The following is a 27,031-nucleotide window of genomic DNA, read 5'->3' on the forward strand; positions in this document are numbered from 1 at the left end:
GGGGGGGGGGGGGAGAAAAGTGCAACAATGAATGAATGGAAGTCCAAAATCTCTGTAGATGTTCATTGAAATTAATAATAATAATAATAAAGCAATATATGATAGGATATTATGATTATCACAGGAATCCAGAATTAAGGTTGCATAGTGGAGTGCATTGGGGGGAGTGTGGGGGGATTGTATACCAGTGAAGGGGTTTATCTTTTGCTTTTCAAAGAGAGGAGCGAACTTGGGGGGGTGGGTAGAGAAAAAAGTGCAACAACGAATGAATGGAAATCCAAAATCTCTGTAAATGTTCATTAAAATTAATAAAATAAAATTAAAAAAATTTGTTTGATCTCTATCACTATAGATACTGTATTATTGTAAGAAATGACTACTATATTAATGTTTCTCTTTTTTTCCTCTACTAGATTTTTATGTGACTGTAAACAACTATTGGATTCTGAACGCCCACCACATAAATTTAACCACACTCTCTGTGGCAGGAGGATTTCGAGATTACCAAGTTCGTTCAGGATTGACTTTTCTGCCACAACTAAGCCATCACACCAGTGCCTTATCTGTTGTGGTAATTTAAAAAAATTATGATTCTGCTTTAAAAGTAGTTTGATGGACATAATGGGGACTAAGATAAATATGTAGCTGCTTAGAAATGACTGCCAAGTTGTTCTAGAATTGTAATGTATATATGCGAAAGAGGAGTAGAAATAAAAGGACAGAAAACAAAAAAGAGAGAGAGAGAAAGAAAATGATGTGTTCTAAGAGTCAAGCATCAAATCCTCTGCCAACACACTAATTCTGACTTCTGTTGACCCTGAAGGCAACTGAACTAATTTCCCAGTGTTTCCAAGGCAGTAAGTCCTTACGGGAGCACAGTGCTTCATCTTTCCCTATATTTTGGATCGTAGGTTCAAACTGCTGAACTTTTGGTTGACAAGCGAATGTCTCTCATTATTTCAATTTGAGGCTTTAATTTGTTTTTCAATTGTTCCGACTTGAAAAATGCCAAACAATTCCTTTCCTTTTTACTTTCCAACTCCAGCTCTTTGCACATACCCTAATAATACTTCACATTATCTTACTGCCCTTGATATCTTCTATTCAGCTTTTATGCTTTGGCATCTCTTCCCTTTGTTTTGACTTCTTGATGCTCTAGAGCAATTTTCATTCTCTTCTGACATCCATTTCTGGTTTTTCTTCCTCCTCTGTCTTTGTAATGACCTTTTTTCCTTTTCACGAATTAGATCTTTTATGTCATCCCACAACTCATTTGGTGCTAAATCATTAGTGTTCGATGCCTCAGACCTTTTCTGGAGATGATTTTTACATTCAAGTGAGATAGACTCAAGGCCATATTTTGATTTTGTTGCACTTATTTTAATTTTATTCATCTTCCAATTCATTTTGGTAAAGAGATTCTATGTATTCCTTCCATCTTCTTTTGATGCTTTCTACAAGAACCTCTCCAAAGTGTTACAGAACAAGTTATGAGACGGAGGTACACCTCATCCAAGCCATGGTGTTTGTAATTGTTCCCTATGCATCTAAAAGCTGAGCAGTGAATAAGGATAACAGAAGAGTCAATGCCTAGGAATGAATGCCTTGGAATTGTGGTATTGGAGAAGAGTACTCAATATCTCATGGGCTGCAGTCAAACAAATATGTTTTGGGTGAAATGCCACCAGGGTGCTTGGCAAGGATGGTGAATCTTCATCTCACATACTTTGAGCATATTATTAGTGCTGTTTAAGATCAGAGAAACTTCTCTTGTAGCAAGCTATAGAAATGACCCTGAAAGTAGAGCCTTTGGGCATTATCAGAAGGGGGCAGTTCTTGAGAAGAGATACCTTGCTGGGAAAGGTGGAAGGTGAGAAAAAGAGCAAAAGACCTTCCAACAGGATTGATAAACACACAATGACTGTAACTGTAGCATATTTGAAATTGTTAGGATGGTAGAGGACAGGGCAACATCTGTTATTCACCTCATCCTAGTTGACTAGGTGTTTCCTAACAGCAGGAACAACATTAAAGATTTTTTTGGTCCATAGAATCCTTCAGTATTGCAGCTCAAAGCTTGAATTTGTACTTCAGTTCTTTCACCTTGAGAAGTGCCAAGCTTATTATTCTCTTTTGGTTTTATAACTCTAGCTCTTTACACATTTTTTTATAATACTTTATCTTTTTTTAATCCCTCTTCAGCATTTATTCCTTTAGTTTTTTATTTAGTTGTGAGGTTTGTTTTGTTTTTTTAAATGATACTATTTTGTGTGTGTGTGTTCCGTCAAATTGGATCTGACTGGTGTAGGAGATTGCCCCTCCTTCTCCAGCAGAGCATCTGGTAGATTCGAACCACGCACGTCTGGGATTGCAGTGCAGCTTCTTACCACTAGGCCACCAGAGCTCTTCTTCCCTTGAATTTGGCTTCTGTGTTCTAGTGCAAGTTTTAGTCTCTTCTGACATCCATTTTTGTCCTTTCTTTCTTCCCTCGTTTTGTCATGACCTTTTGTTTTCTTCACGGATGATGACCTTCATGTCATCTCACAATTCATCTGTCCTTCAGTTGTTAGGTGCTGTTGAGTCGAGATGACTCATAGAGACCTTGTGAACGACAGATCTGAACCTTTTCCTGTCCTGTGCCATCCTTACCATCTGATAGTCTTGAGCCCTTTACCGCAGTCACTTTGTCATCTTTGCGGACCTTCCATCTATCCTAGCATGTTTATGCATTCCAAGGAATAGCCCCTTCTAGTAACATGCCCAGGATATATGAGATGAAGCTTTACTTCCTTGCCTCTAAGGAGCATTCTGGCTGCACCTTCTCTAAGACATACCTGTTTGTTCTTTTTTTTTTTATTGTGATTTTTTAATGAAAATTTAAAGAATTGTTAGATATTCATTGTTGAACTGTTTCCTCCCTCCCCCTCTTTTTCCTTCTCCCAGTTAACTTTTTTAAAAAAAAATTTATGTATCTTTTTCCCCCCCCTTTTATTTTGGTTGTACATTTTCCTCCCTTCCTCTCGTCCCCTTCCCCCGCCCACCTGACAATGCTACCCGCATTCCAGACTGTTGCCATACATATAATGCCTAATCATGTATTCCTTTTAAACAGTTCTTCACCTCTTCTGTTCCGGTGCAGTGTTCATTATTTATCCACTGTTTTCCCATTCTCTGTCCCCCTCACCCCATCGGTCCTATTTTATAAAAACAGTCTATACAGTATTTGTCTTTTTGTGACTGAGATATTTCACTCAGCATAATGTTCTGCAGGCTCCCTCATGTTATGCAATATTTTATGAGTTTGGGTTCTTTTCAGTGCTGCATAGCATTCATTGTGTGAATGAATGTACCATAGTTTTTCTATCCGTTTGTTATTAGACATTTGAGTTGCTTCCACCTCTTTGCTATTGTGAATAACGCAGCAGTAAAATGTGTGTATATACATCTCTTTGAGTCATGCCTCTGGTTTCTTTTGCATATATTTCCAGTAGTGGAACTGCTCGGTCTAAAGGTATGTCTGTTTCCAAATTTTGAGAAAGAGCCAGACGACCTTCCATAATGGCTGTACTATTTTTATCAGCAGTGAATAAGAGTTCCAATTTCTCCACATCCTCTCCAGAATTTTTTGGTTTATGTTGAACTTTGCTATTGTTGCTAGAATGGGATGACAATCTTGTAGTTCTTTTGATTTGTGTCTCTTTAGTAACTAGGGATTTTGAACATTTCTTCATGTATTTATTTGCCATCTGAGTGTCTTCTTTGCTGAAGTGTCTGTTCATATCCTGTGCTCATTTTACAATTGGATTGTATACCTTTTTCTTGTTGAGGTGCTGGAATAGTCTGTAAATTTTAGATATGAGTCCCTTATCAGATATGTCATTGCCAAATACTTTTTTCCCCTCAGTCTGTGGATTTTCTTTTACCTTGTTGGAGAAGCTTTTTAATGTGCATAGGGTTTTGATTCCTAGAATGTTCTATTCATCCATTTTATTCTCTCTTTGTTGTACATTATGCTTGGAAGACTGTTCATATTATGGAATAGGGCTTCTAGAGTTCTTCCTAGATTTTCTCTGCTGTGGTTTATAGTCCTTGGTTTTGCTTCTAAGTCCTTGATTCACCTTGAGTTGGTTTATGTGTATGATGTGATGTATGGGTCTTGCTTAAGTTTTCTATAGATGGTTTTGCCAACACCATTTGTTAAAAAGACTGGCATTTCCCCATTTAACTGATTTCATCTTGTTGTCAAAGAGTTGACCATGAGTGGTGGTAGTTGTTATTGTTAGGTGCCATTAAGTAAAGTACAACTCAGAGACCCTATGAACAAAAGATCTGAACCCTCTTCTATCCTGTGCAATCCTTACACATCCTTGTACACAAGAGCCCATTGCAACAGTCACCATGTCAGCCCACCTAGTTGAAGGTCTTTCTCTCCTTTGATGACCTTCCAATCTTCCAGCATCATGTCCTTCCCCAGAAATAGTACCTTCTAGCAGCATGCCCAAAGTATGTCAGGGGACATTATTCCTGCCTCCAAAGAGCATTCCGGCTGCACCAACTCCAAGACATCAGTTCATTCTTAGCTGTCCATGGAATGTTCAGTGCTCTTCTCTAACACCATAGCTCAGAGGCATCAATTATTTTTATATCATCCTTATTTATTGTTCAGCTCTTAGATGCATGGTATGTAATCAGAAAGACCATATCCTGAATCAGACCGACCTTGGTCCTCAAACTGACATCATTACTCCTCAATAATTTGGAGAAGTCCCTAACTGAAGGTTTTCCCAATGCAGTGTGTCTCCTTATTTCCTGACTGCTGGTAGCAAGCGCAGATGGGCTGATTTCTGGATTTTCAGTGCTATTTCATTGATCTATGTGTCTGTCACTGTATCAGTACTAAGCTGTCTTGTCCACCACAGCTGCGTAGTATGACTTCAGATCAAGGCGTATGATGTTTCCTTGTTTCTCTTTTTGGGTAATGTTTTGCTTATTTGGGGTCTCTTTCCATTATTCCAGATAAAATTAGAAATTGTCTCTTCCATCTCATTGCAGAATGGAATTGGTTTTTGTGTTGGGATTGCACTGAACTTCTAAATTGCCTTTGGTAGAATTGTTATTTTTGCAATATTCAGTCTTCCTATCCATGAGCTTAGTATGTTTATCCATTTCTCCAGATCTCGCTTTGTTTCTTGTAGTAATGTTTTGCAATTTTCTTTATAGAAATCTTTTGTGTCTCTAGCTAGATTTGCTCTCAAGCATTTCATCTTGTGATTAGCTATTGTAATTGGTATTGTTATTCCTAGCTCCTTTCTATATTCTCTTTGTCACTGTAGAGAATGTTGCTCTTGTACCCTGCTAATCTATTTGTTCTTTAGGCAGTCTATGGAATATTCTCTATCTCGACAGCTCAAAGGCATCAATTCTTCCTCTGTCTTATTCATTGTCCAGCTCTCAGAAGCATAGCAAGTGATTGAAAAGACCATGGCCTGAATCAGGTACACTTTGTTATTTAAACTGACAGCATTGCTTTTCAGTACTTCAGTTACTAGCGTTTAGTGCCTCAATCTGTTATTGAGATGATTTTAAAATTGTTAGGATACAATCATGACTGTATTTTGGTTCTTTTGAATTTGTTAGTATTCTTTAGTTTCAGTTTCCACTTAACATATGAGTAACTGATGATTTTTTCCCTCTACAATCAGCCCCTGGCTGCATTGAAACAGACAAGAGAGAGAACTGTTTAAAAGGGATATATGACTAGGTATTATTTGCATGGCAAGAGTTCATTATAAGAGCTGCATAGTAAAGTGGACTGGGGGAGGGGATTGTATAAGAAGGAAAGAATTTTTTTTTCTGCTCAAAGAGAAAAGTGAACTGGAGGGGAGGAGGGGCAAGAAGGAAAATGTGCAACAATGAGTGAATGGTAATCCAAGTTTTCTGTAATCTTTCATTAAGATCTCAGTTTAAAAAAACAGTAAAAAATATTTGCAGTTATTCAATCTGTAGAAAATTATTTTTCTGAATTAATATTTTGTCATTCTTACACATTATGTTTCATGCATGTGTATTGTGTTTTATACAGTCTTTCATTTACATTGTATTTCATTCATGTATATTGTGAGATTTTTTTCCCCCTTACAATCATTTTAGTAATAACTGCATTCCTAAAAGTGTAATCTCCAGTCTCATAACTATTATCAATGCCAACTTTTCCAACTACCAACTCTTCTCTTTGATTCTAGCTTTTGCATCCCAGTCACCTGATTTTAATAATTCATCTTGATTCCATGTTCATTTCACTTCAGACTGCAAAAGTTGGTAGAACTTCTCAATTTCTTAATTTTTGGTTTTAGTAGTTAATGCAAATATTTGAATACAGTTGTATTAATAAAGATCCTAGTAAGTTTTGGTTTCATCACAACTAAAATTTCTAATTTATATAAAATTATGATGTATTACTTGATCTTACCTTTAGCTTTTTAGTAAAATAATTAAAGAATTAAACATTAGGAAGAATTCTGTAAATGTTTCTAAAAGAATTTTACTTATTTTTGTGTGTAACTCTTTAACTTCTTATGATAGTGGTTTTATACACTATTTCTCCTTTTATGACTGTTTACTTTGCTCAGTTTGATGTCCTCTAGATTCATCCATGTTAGGCAGTGTTTCCCAATACTTTTTTTTTTGTTCTTTAGAGTTTCATAGTTCTCCACAATGTATGTTTATCATAGTTCCTTTGTCTATTTTCTTGTTGTTAAGACACTTGGATTGTTTCCATATCTTTGTTGTAGTAAATATTGCTGCAGTGGGCATATTGTTGTTGTTGGTGTTATCAAGTCAAGTACGACCTACAGCAACCCTGTGAACAACAGATCTCAATTCTGCCGTATCCTGCCCCATCCACACAGTCTCTGACAGACTCAAGTCCATCATCACTTAGTCACTGTGTTGCACCATCTGGTTAAAGGTCTTCCTCACTTTCCTTTACCTGCCCCCCTTCTAAGAATAATGTCCCTCTCCAAGGAATAGCCTCTCATAGCAACTTGCCCAGAATATGTTTAGACAGAGCTTCATCATCTTTGCCTTCAAGGAACACTCTAGCTACATCTTGTCCAAGACGTATCTGTTTGTTCTTTTGTCAGTCCATATGATCTTCCACACTTTTCTTCTGCACCACAACTCAAAGGCATCAAGTTTTCCTCTGTCATCCTTACTCATTGTCCAGCTCTCAGAAGCACAACAAAAGATTGAAAAGACCATGACCTGAATCAGGCACACCTTAGTCCTCAAACTGACTATTATAAATTCCATAATTTGGAGAAGTCCCTGACTGTGTGCTTCCTCAGTGAAATATGCCTCTGAATCATCTGACTTCTGGTACCCACCTAGAGTGTTGGTTGTGGATCCACATAAGTTGAAGTCATTGACAGTTTCAGTCTTTTCTCCACCTATAATGATGTTGCCTGTCAGTCTAGTAGGAGACTGCTTGATTTGTTGGTATTGAGATGCAGTTTATATAGTAGGATGTGGTAGTTGCACCATTTTACATTCCCACCTGCAATCTCTGAGAGTTCCATGCTATCCCCATACTCTTGCCAACACTTTTTACTGTCTTGTTGAACTTTGCTGTTATTGCTAGGAAAGGATAATATCTCATTGTTGTTTTGATTTGCATTTCTCTAATAACTAATTGCCTTTTTGACTATGAACACAACACCATTCTCCTCTGTTTTTCGTCCCCAGCATAGTATATCATATGATTGTCTGACTCAAAGTGGCTGAAGCTGATCCATCTCCTCTCATCTATGCCTAGTATGTTGATGTTCATGTGTTCCATTTAATTTTTAAAAATTTTCCAGTTTTCCAGCATTCTGGCTACATACATTCCAGTTTTTGAACAACTGACTTCCAATCTGGGCTCTACCACTATACTACTATAGATGTCCTTATTCCTTTAGTGTTCATAGAGTTTTCAAAGGCCTGCTATTTAGGAAGTGGATGGCTGGTCCTGCTTCCTAGTCGCTCTTAATCTGGGAGCTCTACTAAAACCTGTTCACCATGGGTAAACCTTACGGCATTTGACACACCAGGGGATAACTTTCAGTCTCAGCAGCCTCAAGTTAACTCAGTGCAGTAAACTGACAGACAGGTGTTATACTGCTTAGAACAATGTTTGCCCCAGACAAAAGAAACTGCCAGTTTAGTGCCTAACTCTAATAGCAAATTAGTCCTCACACCAGCCTACTTTTAAAAATGTCTTAAAATTATTATTATTATTATTATTAATTTTAATGAAAATTTACAGACTTTGGATTTCCATTCATTCATTGTTGCACTTTTCTCCCTACCCACCCCTCCCCCCAGTTCACTCTTCTCTTTGAAGAGTGAAAGAAAAATTCTTTCATTGTTATACAGTCCCTCCCCCCAAGTCCACTCCACTATGCAGTCTTCATTCTGGACTCCTGTCATGACAATAATACCTACTCACATATCCCTTTTAAACAGTTCTCTCCCTCATCTGTTTCAATACAGTATACATAATTTATTCCATCTTTCTCAGTCTCCCCCCAACCCTGATGTCAGTCCTGTTTTACAACAGTGGCACTCTGCAGTATTTGTCCTTTTGTGACTGAGATATTTCACTCAGCTTAATGTCCTCCAAGGTCACCACCCATTTTGAATAATATTTCATGAGTTCCTTGTTTTTCAATGCAGCATAGTATTCCATTGTGTGAATATACCACAGCTTCTCTATCCATTTGTTTGTTGATGGGCACTTAGGTTGTTTCCAACTCTTTGCTATTGTGAACAAAGCTGTGATAAACATGGATATGCATGTATCTACTTGGGTGGCAGTTATGGTTTCTTTGGGGTATATTCCCAGTAGTGGAATTAATTGCTGGGTCAAATGGTATTTTTTATTTCCAGCTTTTTGAGAAAGCACCATACAGCCTTCCATAGTGGTTGCACCATTTTATACTCCCACCAACAGTGAATAAGGGTTCCAGTAAATCAACACAACTATGAGATATCATCTCACCCCTTTAAGAATAGCAAAATTTAACAGAACATCTAACAATAAATGTTGGCGAGGTTGTGGAAAAACTGCAACCTACTTTTAAATAGAAAGGCCTGCCCATTTGATTGGTTTAAACAAGAGGCTTCCTGCCCACACCTAATTGTTAATTCAATTAAAAACAATCAAACACTTTACACCTGGCTGTCAATTAAAACAGAAAATGGCTAGAACAGTTCAAACATGATTTATTGCTGGTTCATTGCTGATGTCAGATGAATTCTGATGGCAAGTAAGGAATACCAGAAAAAAATGTCTGTTTATGCTTTATTGACTATGCAAAGGCATTTGACTGTGTGGATCATAACAAGTTGTGACTTACATTGAGAAGAATGGAGAGCACTTAATTGTGCTCATGTCAGACCTATACCTGGACCAGAGCCTGTTGTGAAAACAGAGTAGGAGAACACTGCATGTTGAGTGTGCCAGGGTGTATTCTCTCCCATACCTATTCAATCTGTATGCTGAGCAAATTATTTGAGAAGCTGTATTTGATGAAGAGGAATGTGGCATCAGCATGGGAGGAAGACTCATCAATAAGTTATGTGGATGGCACATCTCTGCTTGTTGAAAGTGAAGAAGACTTGAAGCACTTGTTGCAGAAGATCAAGGAAAGCAGCCTGCAGTATAGATTGTATCTCAGTGTCAAGAATATAAAGATTCATACCACTGGACCAATAGGCAACATTGTTATGGATGGAGATGAGATTAAAACTGTCAACAATTTCATCTTACTTGGATCCACAATTAACTCCTTTGGTCAAGAAATCAGGAGACACAGTTGGGAAAATCTGCATTTAGGGACCTCTCCAAATTATTGAGAGTAAAGGTGTCAGTTTGAAGACTAAAGTGCATCTGATTCAGGGTATGGTCTTTCTGATCACTTTCTGTGCATCTGAGATCTGGAGAGTGAATAAGGATGACAGAAAAGGAATTGCCATCTTTGAGCTGCGGTGTTGGAGAAGAGCACTGAACATCCCATGGGCAGGTTAAAGAACAAACGTATGTCTTTGAGAGAGTGCAGCTGGAGTGCTCTTTGGAGGCAAGAATGATGAGGCTTTCTTTGCCTCATGTACTTTGGTTATGTTGCTAGAAGGGGCTAGACCTTGGAGAAGGAGTTGGTGCTTGGTGCTTGGAAAGGTCAGTAAGGAGAGGAAGACTCTCGACCAGGTAGATTAACATGATGATGATTACAGTCGGCTCTAGTGTGTCAGGAAGTATGAGGTTGGCACAAGATAGGATAGGGTTGAGAGCTGCTGTTCCTACGGTTGCTATGAATCATACTTGACTCTGCAGCACCTAACAACAACAATAGCTAATTATCTTGAACATTTCTTCATGTGTTCATTAGATTTCTGAATATTTTCTTTGGTGAAGTATCTTTTCATTGTCCTGTTTTATTTGGATTGTTTATCTTTTTCATGTTGGGTTTTCTGTAAATTTTAGAGTTTATTCTCTTGCCAGATATGTTGTTCCCAAATATTTTTTTCTCAGTTTGTAAGTATTCTTTTAGCTGATTTAGGGAACTTTAATCCACATGAAGATCTAATTCTTAGAAAATCCAAATAGTCCAGCTTATACTCTGTATTTGACAGTCTACTTATACTATACAGTAAGGCTCCTAAGTTTGTCTGAAGAATATTTTTAGCAATCAACAAATGCTGGTGAGGTTGTGGAGAGATTGAAGCTCGTATTCACTGCTGGTGGGAATGTAAAATGGTACAATCACTACGGAAGGTCTGGCGCTTTATTAAAAAGTTGGAAATAGAAATAGCATTTGACTCAACAGTTCCACTATGGGGAGTATACCTTAAAGACGCCAGAGCCACATCAAGCAGATGTAGCCACACCCATATTTACTGCTGCATTATTTACAATAGCAAAGAGATGGAAGCAACCAAAGTACCTATTAAGCAAATGGATAGAACAAACTATGGTATATGCATGCAATTGAATACTACCCAGCTTTGAAAAACAATTCAGTAGTAAAATATTATGCAACATTGGGGAGCCTTGAGGACATTGTGCTAAGTGAAATAGCTCAGTCACAAAAGGACAAACACTTCCTAACACCACTATTATAAAATAGGACAGCAAAATGGGGGGTTGGGTGAGGGAATGGGGAGAGAGTGGATATATAATGAACACTGCATTAGAACAGATGAGGGGAACTGTCTAAAAGGAATATATAATTGATTATACATTATATGTATGAGAACAGTCCATAACAAGGAGCGCATTGCAGGGTGTGCTGGGAGAGGGGGTGAAAATGTGCAACAATAAATAAAAAAACAAAAGCATTTTAGCTTGGCTCTGGCCATAAAGATAAATAAGTTTATGCTATTTATGTAGGCATTATTTTAATCTTTTTAATTACCTTTTATAAGATGATAACTTCTATGTCTATTCATCATAATAAAGTGAAACTAATAATGCCTCTGTCTAAATATTAGCGTGTAGGAATTTCAGATTTTTTTGAAATAACAAATGCACTGCTTTTAAGTTTGATTTCCACCCTTTCTTTCTTCTAGAGTTCAGCGGTGCCTAAGACCTGGGTCTCAACAGATCACCTCTCCATAGTGTGGTAAGTGAGGCTCACTTACTTTCCTGAGCTGTTGATAGGCCTTTTCTCATCCATGCATCACCTGCTGTGTGGGAGTAAATAAGGATATAGGAGAAGAACTAAGTTAACAGCTTAAAACTCTTAACACTTCATCAAAACCCCTTTGGCTGTACAAAATAACCATCCAAGGAAGTAGTAGCATCAGTCACAAATAAAGCTAGAGATAAGCATAAAAAAATTCGGAATTTGTCATAGCTAGACTGCATCAGGTGGACTTCATGGAGAATTTCCTGAGCTCCTGGCAAATTGCTCAAGCTCAGATCCGTTCAGGCCTGCACTAATTATTCTAGAGGAACAGTACATGGAAAACTAAGTAGCAATTAGATCCACCCTAAAGACAAATAGACTTCACCACAGCATAAAGGGGGAAAAAATTCCTCACTAGTGAACATCATGGTGAATGCAGAAAAAATGGAAGTTGTCAAAGACTTCATTTTGTTTGACTCCACAATCTTTACTCATCAAAACTACAGTCACAAAAGGACAAGTACTGCTTAATACTGCTGTTATAAAATAGATTTGACATGGGTTGGGATTAGAGGCCAGGGAACAGAAAAAGTATGGATAGATAATGAACCCTGCTTTAAAACAGATGAAGAAAAGTATTGTGTAAAAGAAATGTGTGATTAGGCATTATATGTTTGACAGGTAATCTGAAACAAGAAGTGCTTTACAAAGTGAATTAGGGGATGGGATGGGAGGAACATATCCATCAGTGAAGGAATGAAAACCCAATCTTTGTGTAAACTTTTGTTAAAAGCTCAAGAAAAAATTAAATAACCCCAAATCACAGTCAAAATATCCAGCTAAGTAATGCATTGAAGAAATCTACTTAAGTTTAGTTCTCGGCTTATTTTTGAAAAATATTAACTATTTTTTCATGTGAAGGTTTGCAGATCATACTGATTTTTTTCATAACTGTCATTCATTGACTTTTTATTTTATAACCCCAGTTACCATTGACTAATGTGTTTAATTTATTATAATGTCTGATCAATCCGTTAGCGATATGTGGTGTCCTAGTGGGTGAGGCATTATGCTGCCAACCCAAAGGCAGTTGGTTCGGATCCACTGTCTGCTCCATGGGAGAACAATGGACAGTCTTCTTCCGCGCTGTTTACAGCCTCTGAAAACCTGTTGGAGGGTCAGCTATGAGTCACTTCTGACTTTAGAACTTGTAACAACAACAACAACCAACCCCTTTCTGTATACTTTTTGTATATTGTGTTTTTCTTCACTTACCTATTTATTAATATTTTACTCCCCATCTTACTCTTCCCTTTGCTATTAAACTTCCAGTATTGTTATTGTTTCTAACTTTGTGTAAACTATTTTTGGTGTTTTGTTTCAGTAGTCTTATGCCATAATTATCCTTTTTGTGAATGACTTAATGTCATTCAGCATAATTTGTTATCGATTCATTCATGTTGTACATTATTTAAGAATTCTTGATAGTTTTAAAGTTGTGCCTAATACTCCAATGTATGTATTTGCCAGTTTATTTAGCCAGTTTTCTGTTGCAGTTCTTCTACCATGATCTTTAAGGTGCTAAAGGTATGAAAATACTACTTTAAGACTAAGGAACATTCGTACCCAAGCCATGTTATTTTCAGTTATTTCATATATATTTCAAAGTAGGAGAATGAATAAGGAAGACTAAATGAAAATTAAGGGAGCTCTGGTGGCCTGGTGGCAAGAAGCTGTGCTGTAATCTCAAAGGCACACAGTACGAATCCACCAGCTGCTCTGTGGGAGAAGGATGGGCAGTCTCCTCCCATGCTCTTAACTGCCTCTGAAAACCCACCTGAGGGTCAGCTATGGTTGGTTGCAATTCTGTGGTACACAACAACAACAAATGAAAATTAATTCTTTTGAATTATAGTTGCTGTCATTGTGTACAAGCTGGAACTGCCCATACCTGACCCTCAGGTGGGTTTTAAAAGGCAGTTAATCACACGGGAGGAGATTGCCCATCCTTCTTGCACAGAGCAGCAGGTGGCCTCTAATTTTTTAATTTTGGTATTAGTGAAAAATACTTAACATACAGTGGACTTCCAAGAGAATAAACAAATCAACAAATCATTCTTGGGCTAAGTGCAGCCAATATGCTCCTAAAAAGTAGAATGGCAAGACAAAGTCTCAAATACTTTGGATATGTTGTTAGGAGAGGCCAGACCCTGGAGAAAAGCAACATATTTAGTAAAGTAGAGTACAGCACAAGAATGGAAGATCTTAAACAAGGCGTATTGGCAGGGTGACTTCAATAACAAACCTGATCATAGCAGCAGTCAGTTGTAAGGAAGGTGCAGAACCATACAGGGTTTCATTTGTTGTGCATTTGGTTGTTATAATTTGGAGCCACGTTGACAATACCTAACAACAAAGATGAAGTAAAAGATAACATATGTATCAAAACCCAGAAGCATTATACAATAGAGATGATCAGCAAAAAAATAAAAAAAGATTCTCAGTCTGACTTTGCTCTGGCTGTACACACATTGCTTTATGTGAGAAATACAGTAGTTCATCTCTATAAAGATAGGACAGTCCAGTTTTAACTCGGTAGACAAGGAGATTATTGAAGAAAGGAAGATTTCTTTTTGTAGGTTTCATTTTTAACATATTTATGTGTAATGTTAAATAACATTAAAATAATTTGTTAAATAACTTTAGAATTTACAGGGTTACAGGAAACTTAAATATTAAGTATTGAAATTATGCATGCTTAGTTCAAGAGTGTATGTTTTAAGAATTTCATTTAACACTTTCTTTTTTAGGTGTAAACAGTTGCAATTGGCTACAGTTCGAGCATTCTTTGATCTTATTGATGCTGATACTAAACAAGTATGTATTTTTAAGCTAAGAATTATTTTAGTAAAGTTGAATTCTTTTTTATAGAAGTCAACATTTTTTAAATCATATATCGTACTACAAGAATGACAGATACATACTTTGAACAGGGCAGAACATTTAAAATGGTAATGGTAGTTAATGGGAATGTACTGCCTTACAAAGTAGTAAGTTTGAAATATATGTGTAATGGATGGGTGATTTCTTAAGTGATTAAGAGTTCGTAAACCTCGGCCCTTATTTGAGCTTTGTTACTGTCTTACTGTGCGATTGCTGAGACAATCACTTATGCTGTCAGAGCCTAAGTGCTTAAAATAAAGAATTGATAGATTGGTAAGCTTCTAAATGGATTTTTACTAACCACTAAAGTTTTTTTAAAAGAAAGAGCTAACATAAAATTTCCAGCATTTTATTTTACTAGGACATTTTAAAAATGGACAACCCAAAACCTTTCACTCTTGGTTCTGATTATAATTCCACTAAAGAAAGACGCAAACAGAGTGGAAGGACAAAATGTAGAATTGTTTTTAAAGAACAACAGGTAGAAATTTCTGTTTTCTCTTGTGAACCAGAAAATATGTGCTTGGCACTGACCTGAGTTTGGAAACTAGTTTGTCAGAATCACTAGACCAGAAGTTTGTTTTCTAATGAAGTACTCAAAATATACTTTCTGTTACTTGAGAGGCACTACAGTAGAATGACAGAGCACTCTAGAGCAGTCTACCTGGGTTTGAAAACCAGCCCAGATTCTTAACAGTCATCTAACTTTGGATAATTTCCTAATTTCTCTGTGTTGTCTTTTTTTCGTATTTAAGAATTATTATTATTGTTAGGTGCCATTGAGTTGAAGTTTTACTTATAATGAATGACCTTGTGTAGAACTGCCCCATTCAGCTGTTATCGATATAAAAGCAGATCACTGAACCTTTTCTCCCGTGAACTATTATAAAGCTATAAAATTTTATAGAATATATTAATGGTTTTTTTTTAGATAACACAAAATTCCACAAAGAAGTTGTCAGTTTTGAATCACCACTTTATAAGACATCCAGCCAAATACTTTGAGGAAAATCCAACGATTATTTCTGATTTAACAGGTTGGTGGTAGTAGCCCTATCTGGGAAATAAAATTTTAAACCTTGTTTACACTTTGTTACAATTAGAGACACCAAACATGCTTAAAATGCATTGTTTGACATGAATGTGATTAGTGTATAGAGTGTTAAAGGGGGAGGAGATGACCCATTTTTCATGGACCCATTGGTGGATTCAAACCACTGATCTTCTGGTTAGTAGCAAAAACAGACTGTGGACTGTGTCACCTGAGCTCCTTATATAGAAGCCATGCTCTGTATTTTCTGTTTTAAAATAGTAAATGTTGATGAAAACACTTTTTTTAATACTTTGCTATGATTGAGAAATTGTTCTATCAACAGTAAGAAAGAAAGATATTATTTAATATTGAAAAATCACCCAAATAAAATACTTTTCTTTAGAAACATCTATGTGGGTTCCAGTAAAAGTTCCCAAGTGGACCTATGTGGCTTATAATGTAAGTATTTTGCAAATGGAGTTTTTAATACTAAGAATAATATTTCAGTATTTACCTTTAAAAGCTAGGCAAACACCATTTTTCACTTTGAAACAACTTAAAAGTATTAGTATCTAGTCAGTGTTCACATTTACAGTTTTTGTTATAATTGTTGTTAAGTGTCTTTGAGTCGTTGGTGACTCATGGCGACCCTGTGAACTAAAGTCCTCGACACCTGCGTGACTTTCATCCTTTCTCCAGATTCACAGGGTTTCCAGAGGCAAACAATTTACGGAAGTGGTGCCACTCCTGCTTCCAAGCTTGTTTTAACCGGGGAGCGCCATCAAACACTGTCTGCCATGGGTAACCGGTACCACATTTGGCACGTCAGTATCACAGTGGCCACGAATTGCCTCTCTACGGCAAGTGGACAGACCAGAGCTGTTTCCAAATGCAATAACGGTTACCCATGTTGGACAGTGTTTGGTGGTGCTCCCCGGTTAAAACAAGCTTGGAAGCAGGAGTGGCATCCACTTCCGTAAATAGTTTGCCTCCAGAAACCCTGTGAACCTGGAGAATGAATGAAGATTGATATAATTAGTATATTTAATTTTTTTTTATTCTCAAGCTGTATATTATTCAGGGTCAACATAAGGTCACACATTGTGACTGTTGATATTTAATCCACTTTCTTTACCTATCCTATTAATTTTTCTTGTTAATTTATTTGTTGAAGTAACTGGGTCATTTTGGCTTACAGAGTTTCAGAGTCAGGATTTTGTTGAGTGTGTCCCAGTATTGCAGTTCAGCATGTTCCTATGTCCACTATTTCCCGTGAGTTACCAGTTGGATCTAGAGGATGATCAAATTCAAGTTTATTCTAGACCTTCTCTCTTTCTTGTGAAGTTAGCAGAAATTGATGAAGAATGTATGGAATCATTATATGGAATTTATTAGAGGATGCAAAATGGATTAATATTCCTTCTTCATTATTCATTGAAACATTCTGTAGACAAATATATTCTTATCTACTAAATTTGTTCACATTGCTGCAAATTATAAAGGATTAAGTGATAATTATGAAGAACTTTGAATTTACCTTCTGTTTATTTCCTAGTTGCCAAAATAGTGAGTCTAATTTGCAAACAATTATCCATCAGTAACTAACTAGAGGCTGGGTTGCTTTTTCTATTTAACAGTTCTTTCCCTCGTCTGTTTCAATGCAGTGTACATTATTAATTCCCTTTTTCTTATGTCCCCCCACCTACCATGTCAGTCCTATTTTATAACAGTGGCATTATGCAGTATTTGACCTTTTGTGACTGTGATATTTCACTCAGTATAGTGTCCTCCAGGGTCACTTATTTTGTATAATATTTCATGAGTTCCTTGTTTTCAGTGCTGCATTGTATTCCATTATGTGAATATACCACATCATCTCTATTCACCTGTTTGTTGATGGGCACTTTAGTTGTTTCCATCTCTTTGCTGTTGTGAACAGCACAGCAATAAACATACATGTGCATTGGGTACTTTTTCCAATGTTACTATGAACTTACTGAGTTAAGCATATTTCTGTTTCATTCCACTGGGTTTAAAATAGTCCGTATCAATTCAGTGGAAAGCATTTGAAGTTTGACTCTTGAATCTTTTTGTTATAACTCCTGGTTGTCTATGATAATTTCTCTGCTATTCATTATTATATTTCAGTTCATCTTGTATATTTCCTGAACCAGACCTTGAATCAGCTAATTACTTAAGCTAAGATTCTTTTTATATGGGGAACTTGATTTTAAACAGTAGCTTGGTCACGGGTTGTTACCATAGTAGGCTCTCAACTCTTGGTAACCCATATAAATGAAGAAGTTGCCTGGTCCTACACCATCTTTGTGATCATAGATAGTCTTTGTGTTTGGGTCCATTGTTGTGGTAGCACATCTCACTAAGCATGCCTTTTGTTTGTGCTGATCCTCTACTAGCCAAACATGATACCCTTTTCTAGTGATTGATCTCAGGTGATCATATGTCCAAAGTTAGGTAGTCTAACTCTTGTCAGTCTTGCTTCTAAGGAACACTTTGGTTGTTTTTCTTTTATGGTTGATTTCTTTTTGCTATTTTTTTCCGTCTACAGTGTATTTCATGTTTTCCTCCATTGTTACAGTTGGAATGCATAAATCCACCCCCTTTTTAGCAACAACTTTGTCGTATATAAAAGGTGATTAAAAGACCATGGCTTGGATCAGATGAACATTTGCCATCTAAATGACATCTTTTTAAAACTGTAAAGCAGTCTTTGACAGCAGATTTTCCCAGTGCAAGACACCATTGAGTTTTCTGACTGCTGCTGTCATTGTTGAGCTGGGAAGAAATTGTCGGCAATTTCAGTTTCTTCTTGATTTATCATGAGGTTGCGTTTGGTACAATTGGAAGGATTTTTGTTTTCTTTATGTTCAGATATAATTTCTTCTAACCTCATAAAATAAAATAATTTGGGCACTTGATATGCTTATTATTACTAGATTGGCATTTGTACACACCTGTTCGATGGGCAAAACTAGGAACTGTGTTTTACATAATCTCTCAGTCTTCTTTCCATATCATCTTTCTCTCCTTCCTAGAATATTGGTTCTTTATACCAAGAATTATAGGATTGAAATCTTCATTTTCCTAAGTTTTACAGTAATGAAATTGTCAACTCTTAGGTTAGTTTTGTTAAATGTTTCTCTTTTTTTTTTTTTTTTAGGAATCTGATAAGATATATTTTATATTTCCTCTTGCAAATCATAGAAAAATCTACACTCATGCCTATTGTCAAAGCACCATGCTGGTAAGAGACGTGATATATTTTATTTATATTTAAAAGTCTATTTTTCAGATTTAACTAACATCTAACTTTTATCAATATGCTTTTACTCAGTCTATCTAGTTGTAGATTATTTGTTTAGAATTGTGTTTTATTGAATAATAGTAATAAAAATTTTCCTATAACTAATAATAAATTAACATAATTAACTCATTGTAATGATAATGATTGTATGTGTAGTCAGTCTTGTGTCTTTAGTTTCCTTAAATGTCCACCATTACTTTAAACTTGTATGTTAGCACGTTGTTCAAGTGTTTGTTTTATTGACATTGTCATGGATGTTAATGGAACTCTCTTTAGTTGTGCATCTGTGTATTTTTGAAACTTCTAACAGGCCAGGTGCTGACTTTGTACAGATCATCTATTAACTACTCATGGGCAAGTTTAAGTTGAAGATGAAGAAAATGAAAATGGGTTCACAAGAACCAAATGTGATTTTTAGTCTAGTCTTCATCAAGTTAAAAATAATTTTAAGAGGGAGCTTTGGTGGCCTCGTGGCAAGAAGCTGCACTGCCACCCAAGAGGTGAGCAGTTTGAATCCACCAGATGCTGTGCTGGAGAAGGAGGGACAGTCTCCTCCTGTACCAATCAGATCCAATTTGACAGTACATGCACAACAATTATAAAATAAAAAAAGATTATTTTTTTTTAAAAATTTAAAAATAAAATCATTTTAAGGCTGGAGGAGCCGGGCAACTCTGGCCTTGAGTGTGGCTCCGGCGTTGAAGCCTGGGACACCCTTCCAGGGGCTGTGTGTACATGTTTCAGATCCTGCTCCTCAGGCGGCAGACAGGGACTTCCCGAGGAGTCAGTGCTGCGACCGCTCTATATGGATGTGCAAGCCACAACTCCTCTGGGCCCCAGGGTGCTTGATGCCATGCTCCCTTACTTAGTCAGCTATTATGGCAACCCACACTCCCAGACATGCTTATGGCTGGGAGAGTGAGGCAGCCATGGAATGAGCTCAACAGCAAGTAGCATCTCTGATTGGGGCTGACCCTTCTGAGATTATTTTCACTAGTGGTGCTACTGAATCCAACAACATAGCGATTAAGGGGGTGGCTAGGTTCTACAAGTCACAGAAAAAGCACTTGATCGCTACCCAGACTGATCACAAATGTGTCTTGGACTCCTGTTGCTCACTGGAAGCTGAAGGCTTTCAGATCACCTACCTACCAGGGCAGAAGAGTGGGATAATCGACTTAAACTAGAGGCTGCCATACAGCACGATACCAGCCTGATCTCATTCATGACTGTGAACAATAAAATTGGAGTGAAGCAGCCCATTGCGGAAATAGGATGGATTTGCAATTGCAAAAAGGTTTATTTCCACACCAATGCAGCCCAAGCTGTTGGGAAAATTCCACTTGATGTCAACATCATGAAAATTGACCTCATGAGTATTGGTGGTCATGAACTCGATGGTCCAGAAGGAGGTGGTGCCATCTACATTAGCCACTGGCCCCTTGTAGGTGTGGAGGCCCTGCAGAGTGGAGGAGGGCAAGAGCGGGGCTTGCAGTCTGGGACAATGCACACACCTTTGGCGGTGGGGCTGGCGGCTGCATGTGCGGTGGAGTATGACCATAAGCGAATTTCAAAGTTGGCAGAACATCTGTAGAGAAGATAATGAAAAGTCTTCCAGATGTGGTGATGAGTGGGGACCCTGAGCACCATTATCCAGGCTGTATCATCCTCTCCGTGGCATACGTGAAAGGAGAGAGTCTGCTGATGGCCCTCAAGGATGTCGCCTTATCCTCAGGGAGTGTCTGCATATCTGCCTCCCTGGAGCCCTCTTATGTCCTTAAAGCAATTGGGACTGATGAGGATTTGGATCATTCTATCCGGTTTGGCATTGGCTGCTTCACGACAGAGGAAGAAGTGGACTACACAGCAGAAAAGTGCATTCAGCATGTGAAGCGTCTTCGAGAAATGAGCCCTCTTTGGGAGATGGTACAAGACGGCATTGATCTTAAGAGCATTAGAAGAGTCAGCATGATTCATGGACTTGATCTCTTCTTCCTCACTGACTAGGCACTTTGTTAGATCCAGAAGGTATTGCATACTCAAGCCAGAATTGCTGTAGTCCAATTGGCATTAGCATCAGCTTACCTCCAAGATGGAAACAAAAGAAAACTATCACCTTAGTTTTGATGAGAACTATTCCCCCATTTTTCTCCAAGAGTCTTCCTCTAGTCTTATAATGAATGGACAGTCTCACTGTAGAGCAGTTCGGACATTTGGTATGATATGGCTGCTGGACATGATTGTTCTCGCGATGAAGAAAGAGTCAGAAGAACTCGAAGAAAGCTTTTCATATCCTCATTGTCAGTTTCTGCTGTTCAGCTGGATTGGTTACTTTAGGAACATGTGTAATCAACTGGGATTTAACCTGTTTTGTGTTTCCAAAGACCATTTCTTCTTATTGATTGTAGACTGAACAAGTTACTTAGAAGGCTTGTGTTTTTTCTGTTGTCATCTTTCTTTTTACCTAACAGAGCTAAAAACATCTATATAACTGTATCCATTATTAAAATAATTTATGTTTCTCTCCTTAAAATTTGTTAATTTACAGATTGGAAAAATAAATTCATTTTCTTCTTAAAAAAATTTTAAAAATAAGTTTGAAGTCTCTTTTCTCTTTCCTTTTCTGCTAATAGCATGCGGTAAGATTCGGATTCACTTCTATCTTTCTGGGGTGCCTTTCCCCTTTTTCCTCCTTTTTCTTTTTCACATTAACTGTTTTGCATGGCCTTTCACTAGCTATGCTTCTGTCTTGTTAGCTTATTAAGTATTTTTCTCTTATTTTGCTAAAAAAAAATAGGTTTAAAGCACTGTATACCAGTAATCAAAGAACAGATTAATTGTGGGACGACAACAACAAGAATATCATGCATGAAAAGAACAAAATGTCATTACCAGGTGAAGGAAAAAGAAAAACCAAAATGAATGTTAAGAGGAGATGCTAAAACTTGCACTAGAGCATTAAGAAGCCACAACAAAAGGGGGAAATGCTGAAATAAAAGAGCTGAACAGAAGATTTCACAAGGCAGCTCAGGAAGACAAAGCTAACTACTATAACAGAATGTGCAGGGACCTGAAATCAGATAATAAAAAGTGAAGAACTCACTCAGCAAACCTTGAGTTGCAATACTTAGGGATACTATGGGGAAAATCTTGGATAATTTAGAGGATGTCAAAAGGAAATAGAAATGATACACAGTCACTGTACCAAAAAGAATTGGCTGACAGTGAAATGTCTCAAGAAATACCATATGACTAAGAACCAATGGTAATGAAGGAAGACGTTCAAGTTACACTGAAGGCACAGGTAAAAAATAAGACTCCAGGAAGGGATGGTATGTTAATTGACATGTTTCAAATGACACATGCACCCCTGAACATGCTCCCCAGTCTGTGCCAGAAAATTTGGGGGACAGCTTCCTGGTCAACTGACTGGAAGAGATCAACGTTTGTTCCCATTCCCAAGAAAGATGATCCAACAGAATGTGGAAATTATTGAACAGCATCATTAATATCACATGCAAGCAAAATTCTGCTGATGATCATTAAATAATGACTAGAACAATACATAGAGAATTGCCAGACGTTCAAGCTGGATTTAGAAGAGCTGTGGCATCGGGGATAGCACTGCTGATGTCTAGATGTATCTTGAGAGCAGAAAATACGATATGGGGGCATAAGGCAATGAGCATATCTCTGAAAAGGGCCAGAAGGAGTGAGAATTAGCACAGCCCCTCACTGGCCCAGATAAAGACCCATAGCCCAGCCCCATGGTGCCTTCTGGAGCCACGCCAACAGTGAGAGGTTCATTTATTCATTGTTTACTCACAGACTTTACTCATGGTTGTGATACTGAGAATAGTGTTTACTAGGGAAATAAGTTGGAGAGTGAGGGAAGCAAAGAATATCACTCAATACAAATCCAAGTTTTAGCCCAGCAGTCCCAAGGCATAATTCCTCAATTAGTGCATCCAGGCTCCATTTTCAGTTCAGCTACACAAATTGTAGAAGCCTCTGGTTCCCTCAGTCATCCAGCAAGGTTTGCCTCAGAGCAGTTTTAATACAGCTTTCCCTTAATTATTTGAGAAATATAGCAAAACCTTTAACGCTAGCATTTATTTTAGGATTCCTCTGGTTATACCTTGCCAGTCTCTCCACCACCATCATTAAGATCTCACCACCAGGATCTTACTTTCAACAGGATCTTGCTCCAGTCTCCTTCAGGTCTTGCTACTCAGTGTGGAAAGCACTCTCTTTTTTAACCTAGTCCCACAACGATTGATAATTTACAAGACCATATGTCTGCAGTTAAGGTAGCTGGAGACCAGAGGGGGCTAAGATAATGACTGAAAAACCCAACTTTAGGCTAACACCACACTGGCTAAAAGCAAATACCAGAATAATATCTGTTTGTCCTTTATTGACCATGCAAAGGTATTTGACTGTGTATATCATAACAAATTATGGCTAACACTGAGAAGAATGGGAAATCCTGAACACTTGGTTGTACTCATACAAAAACTATACCTAGTCCAAGAAGATGTTATGTGAACAGAGTAAGAGAACACTGCATGGGTTAAAATTAGAAAACGTGTGTCAGAGTTGTGTCCTTTCTCCATACCCATTTAATGTGCATCGGAGCAAATTTTTCAAGAAGCTGCACTGTGAAGAATAATGTGGCATCAGGAGTGGAGGAAGACTCAGAAATAACCTTCATTATGCAGATAACACAACCTTGCTTGCTGGGAGCGAGGAAGACTTGAAGCACTTGCTGCAGAAGGTCAGACACTGCAGCCTTTAATATGGACTGCATCTCAGTGTCAAGAAAACAAAAATCCTTGCCACTGGACTGATAGGAAACATCATGATAGATGGAGAAAAGATTAAAACTGTCAATGACTTCATCATCTTGCTTGGAATGACAATCAGTATACTTGATACCAGCAGTCAGGAGATTAGAAGACTGTCACCGACCACCCGACTACGGTCGTGACAAGAAACTCAAGGGGTTTCTTGGTGAAGAGCAGGTGAGGGACGAAGTCGGCGAAAATGAGAGTCTGCACACCAGGATGATGTAGAGAGCTCTGATTTATTATGCTAAAAGCTTGCTTTTTATACATTTAAACTTGACTTATAGCCAACATTTTGTGATTACAAAACTCACATAAGATTTTAACAAAAAGAAAATATTTTCTATTACTAAATAATAGCATCGGCTATTAAACATTCTTTGAACAAGAAACACAATGACCTTATGTTGGTCATCTGCTCGACAATGGTTAATGGTTTACATTTCACTTCCTTTCCTCTCTTACTTTGTGTCACTGTATTTTAGCCACCTTTGTTTTTGCCTTTGTACTCATATTTGTACTATACCTAACGAATCTTAACATCTATTTTCTTACACTCTGGACCATTCCTATGTTTAACAATAGCTTTTGCAACTTGTCATAAGATTTTAATTTGTTTTTTGTTTGGCAATGTGCACTAAGGTGGACGACTTCCTTTAACTTGTTTTTACCAAGTTAATTTGTAATATTCAATTCTTTTTCCTTGGAATACAAAACGTCTGTATAAGGAAGAGGTACTGGTGTTGGAGTTGGCAGGACATATGGTCCTTTATAAGTACTTTCTTCTCACCACCTATTGTTTATCTGGTAATGTTTCCTATTTCTTAAAGAGACCTTTACTTTTAGAGAAGTTTGTCTTTTGAGTCTTTTCTTAAACCTCTCTGTTTTATTCTCATTAACTATGACTTTCTGCTGTTAAAACTAGTCTAAACTTTCTCCTAATATACAATTACATTGCTGAATATGAGTTGCAAGTATCACAAAAGAAGAATTAGATACATACTCAAAGATCATATTCAAAATTATACTTTTAAGAACAATCTCAATTTCTTTTATATTTTCAGCTTGTTTGTTATCATTTCCAGGAACATCAAATGGTTCCTGATTAAAAACTTTAATTAAATCTTTATCCCAGTTCTGGTGAAGTTCCCCTGATTATTCCCCAGAAACTCCCATTCTTATCCTAGAAGCAACTTAATTTCCAGAGGTTTCCCAGGATTACGAAGACCCATCTGTAACAAATATCCAGGCATCAGCCCACTCACAAGCACAGGGCTTGCAAGGTTCCCTCTTACGCTATCCTTGAGGTCAGAGACCCCGTACAGGCACGGACGACCCATTTTGTCACACAGGCGTCGTGGCCAGAGAGGACAGCGAGGCGGGTGTGGCAGAAGACATATTGCACTGGGAAAGTTGGTAGTCATGGACCTCTCCAAATTTTTGAGGACTAATGTCAATCTCTAAGGTGTGCCTAATTCAGACCACGGTCTTTTCAGTCACTTGCTCTGCATCTGAGAACTGGACAGTGAATAGGATGACAGAGGATCTCATGGCCTTCCAAAAGAGCAAAGAGGTCTTGAAGATGGTGTAGCCACAGTGCTTCTTGGAGGCAAAAATGATGAAGCTTTATCTCTTGTACTTTGGTGCATGTTACTAGGAGAGGTTATTCCTTGGAGGGGGGACATCATGCTTCGAAAGGTGGAGGGATGGCAAAGGAGAAGAACTCCCTCTACCAGGTGGATTGACTACAGTGACTATGCCAGTGGTCTTGAGTGTATCAGAGATTATGAGGCTGGCACAGATAGGGCAGGATTCAGATTTGTTGTTCATAGGGTCCCTAAGAGTCATACTCAACTTGACAGCACCTAACAATAGCAAGACTAAAAGACTTGTTACTGATTTTCTTCCATACTGGTTGGCTTTATAAAGACAGTGTTCAGGTAACTCTTTAAGAAAGTTTGAATGTTTGAGTTTTATTGGAGACAATTTTTTTTAAGATCTTTTTCAATATTACAAGTAGTATTTTCTTTCCTGTGCACACCAGGAGTTAGTCACTACCCAGTGATTCCTGGTTAACTTTTGAAAAGACTTTCCATATGTTTTTATAATTAGCTTTCTGTAGTTGAACTGAATTTTTTTTGACATCATTATGTTAGCAGGATGTTTCAAGAATGTTTTTGAATAATATTTTACCTCTTTAATCCATTAATGAATGAGAACAATAGAGTTTCCTGTCCTCAAGTAAGTAGTGTAGGATATTGACAGTTTTTATGAGAGTTAGAACTAAGTAGGCATTTACGACAAAGTTTCTTTACTAGGTAAATAGAGAGTTAGCTAGAAATGGGTAGATGATAATTGCCAATATGAAAGATGTGATACTCAACAATATGTAGAATTGTGATATTTTTAAAATGAGTAAATAAAGAGGTTCTTAAAACAAGAATAAACATTCTTAGTAAATTGCTAAAACTTGTTATTAAAAGTGAACTGAATCCTAAGAGCTTTCTAGGCTATAAGGATCTGTATTGCTGCCATGTCATGTTCTTTTTCTGGGAGACACAGGTAACTGGTAAGAGGGGTCACACACAGAGATTTTGCCACCGGTGAAGAACATAAAATATCATGGGTTTTTGTTTCTTTCTTGTCACCTGTCTTTTCTTTATTCTTAGATAAAAATGTCTTCAATTATATTTAAGTTCCATGAGGTCAGAGACTATCTATCCAGTTCTGAATTTTCTCTGTGAATTTACCATAATTCCTTGGCCCCCAGAATGTCATTGTTGTTGTTATGTGCTATTGAGTCACCTGTGACCCACAGTGACCCTGTGTACAGCAGCTCTGAACCCTGCCCTGCCCTGAGTCAGTCTCATTAATTCCAACACACCAACCCCCATTATCCCTGTTACTGTGTCAGTCCATCTCATTTGTAGTCCCTCTCCTGAGCTGTCCTTGCACCCTTCTGAGCATGATGTACTTTTCCAAGGACAGGTCCTTTCTGATCACATGCCCAAAGTATGTGAGATGGAGTTTCAAAATCCTAGCCTCCAGAGAGAAACTTGGTTTCACCCTTTCCAAGATCTATTTGTTTTCTTGACAGTCCATGGTATGTTCAAAACTCTTCTCCAGAACCACAATTCACAGGCGTCGATTCTTCTTCTGTCATCTTTAATCATTGTCCAGCTCTCTGATACATAGCAAGTAACTTCAGTTTCAGCAA

General features: G+C 37.5%; 1 protein-coding gene and 1 pseudogene across 1 annotated transcript in view; both read left to right on the forward strand.

Annotated features, from left to right (window-relative positions):
• The window catches only part of PGAP1 (post-GPI attachment to proteins 1), a 108,974-nt gene that overhangs the window by 40,334 nt on the left and 41,609 nt on the right, over window positions 1-27,031 (forward strand). Inside the window, exons 5-10 of the mRNA XM_006878741.1 lie at window positions 414-571; window positions 11,608-11,660; window positions 14,477-14,543; window positions 15,541-15,646; window positions 16,046-16,101; window positions 18,824-18,907. Coding sequence (XP_006878803.1) covers window positions 414-571; window positions 11,608-11,660; window positions 14,477-14,543; window positions 15,541-15,646; window positions 16,046-16,101; window positions 18,824-18,907 — 524 coding nt within the window. The remainder of the gene's footprint in view (window positions 1-413; window positions 572-11,607; window positions 11,661-14,476; window positions 14,544-15,540; window positions 15,647-16,045; window positions 16,102-18,823; window positions 18,908-27,031) is intronic.
• Window positions 19,755-20,974, forward strand: LOC102862995 (annotated as a pseudogene).

Source organism: Elephantulus edwardii, unplaced genomic scaffold (assembly GCF_000299155.1).
Source record: "Elephantulus edwardii isolate Elephantulus edwardi_28Jun2011 unplaced genomic scaffold, EleEdw1.0 scaffold00001, whole genome shotgun sequence".
NCBI classification, from domain to species: Eukaryota; Metazoa; Chordata; class Mammalia; order Macroscelidea; family Macroscelididae; genus Elephantulus; species Elephantulus edwardii.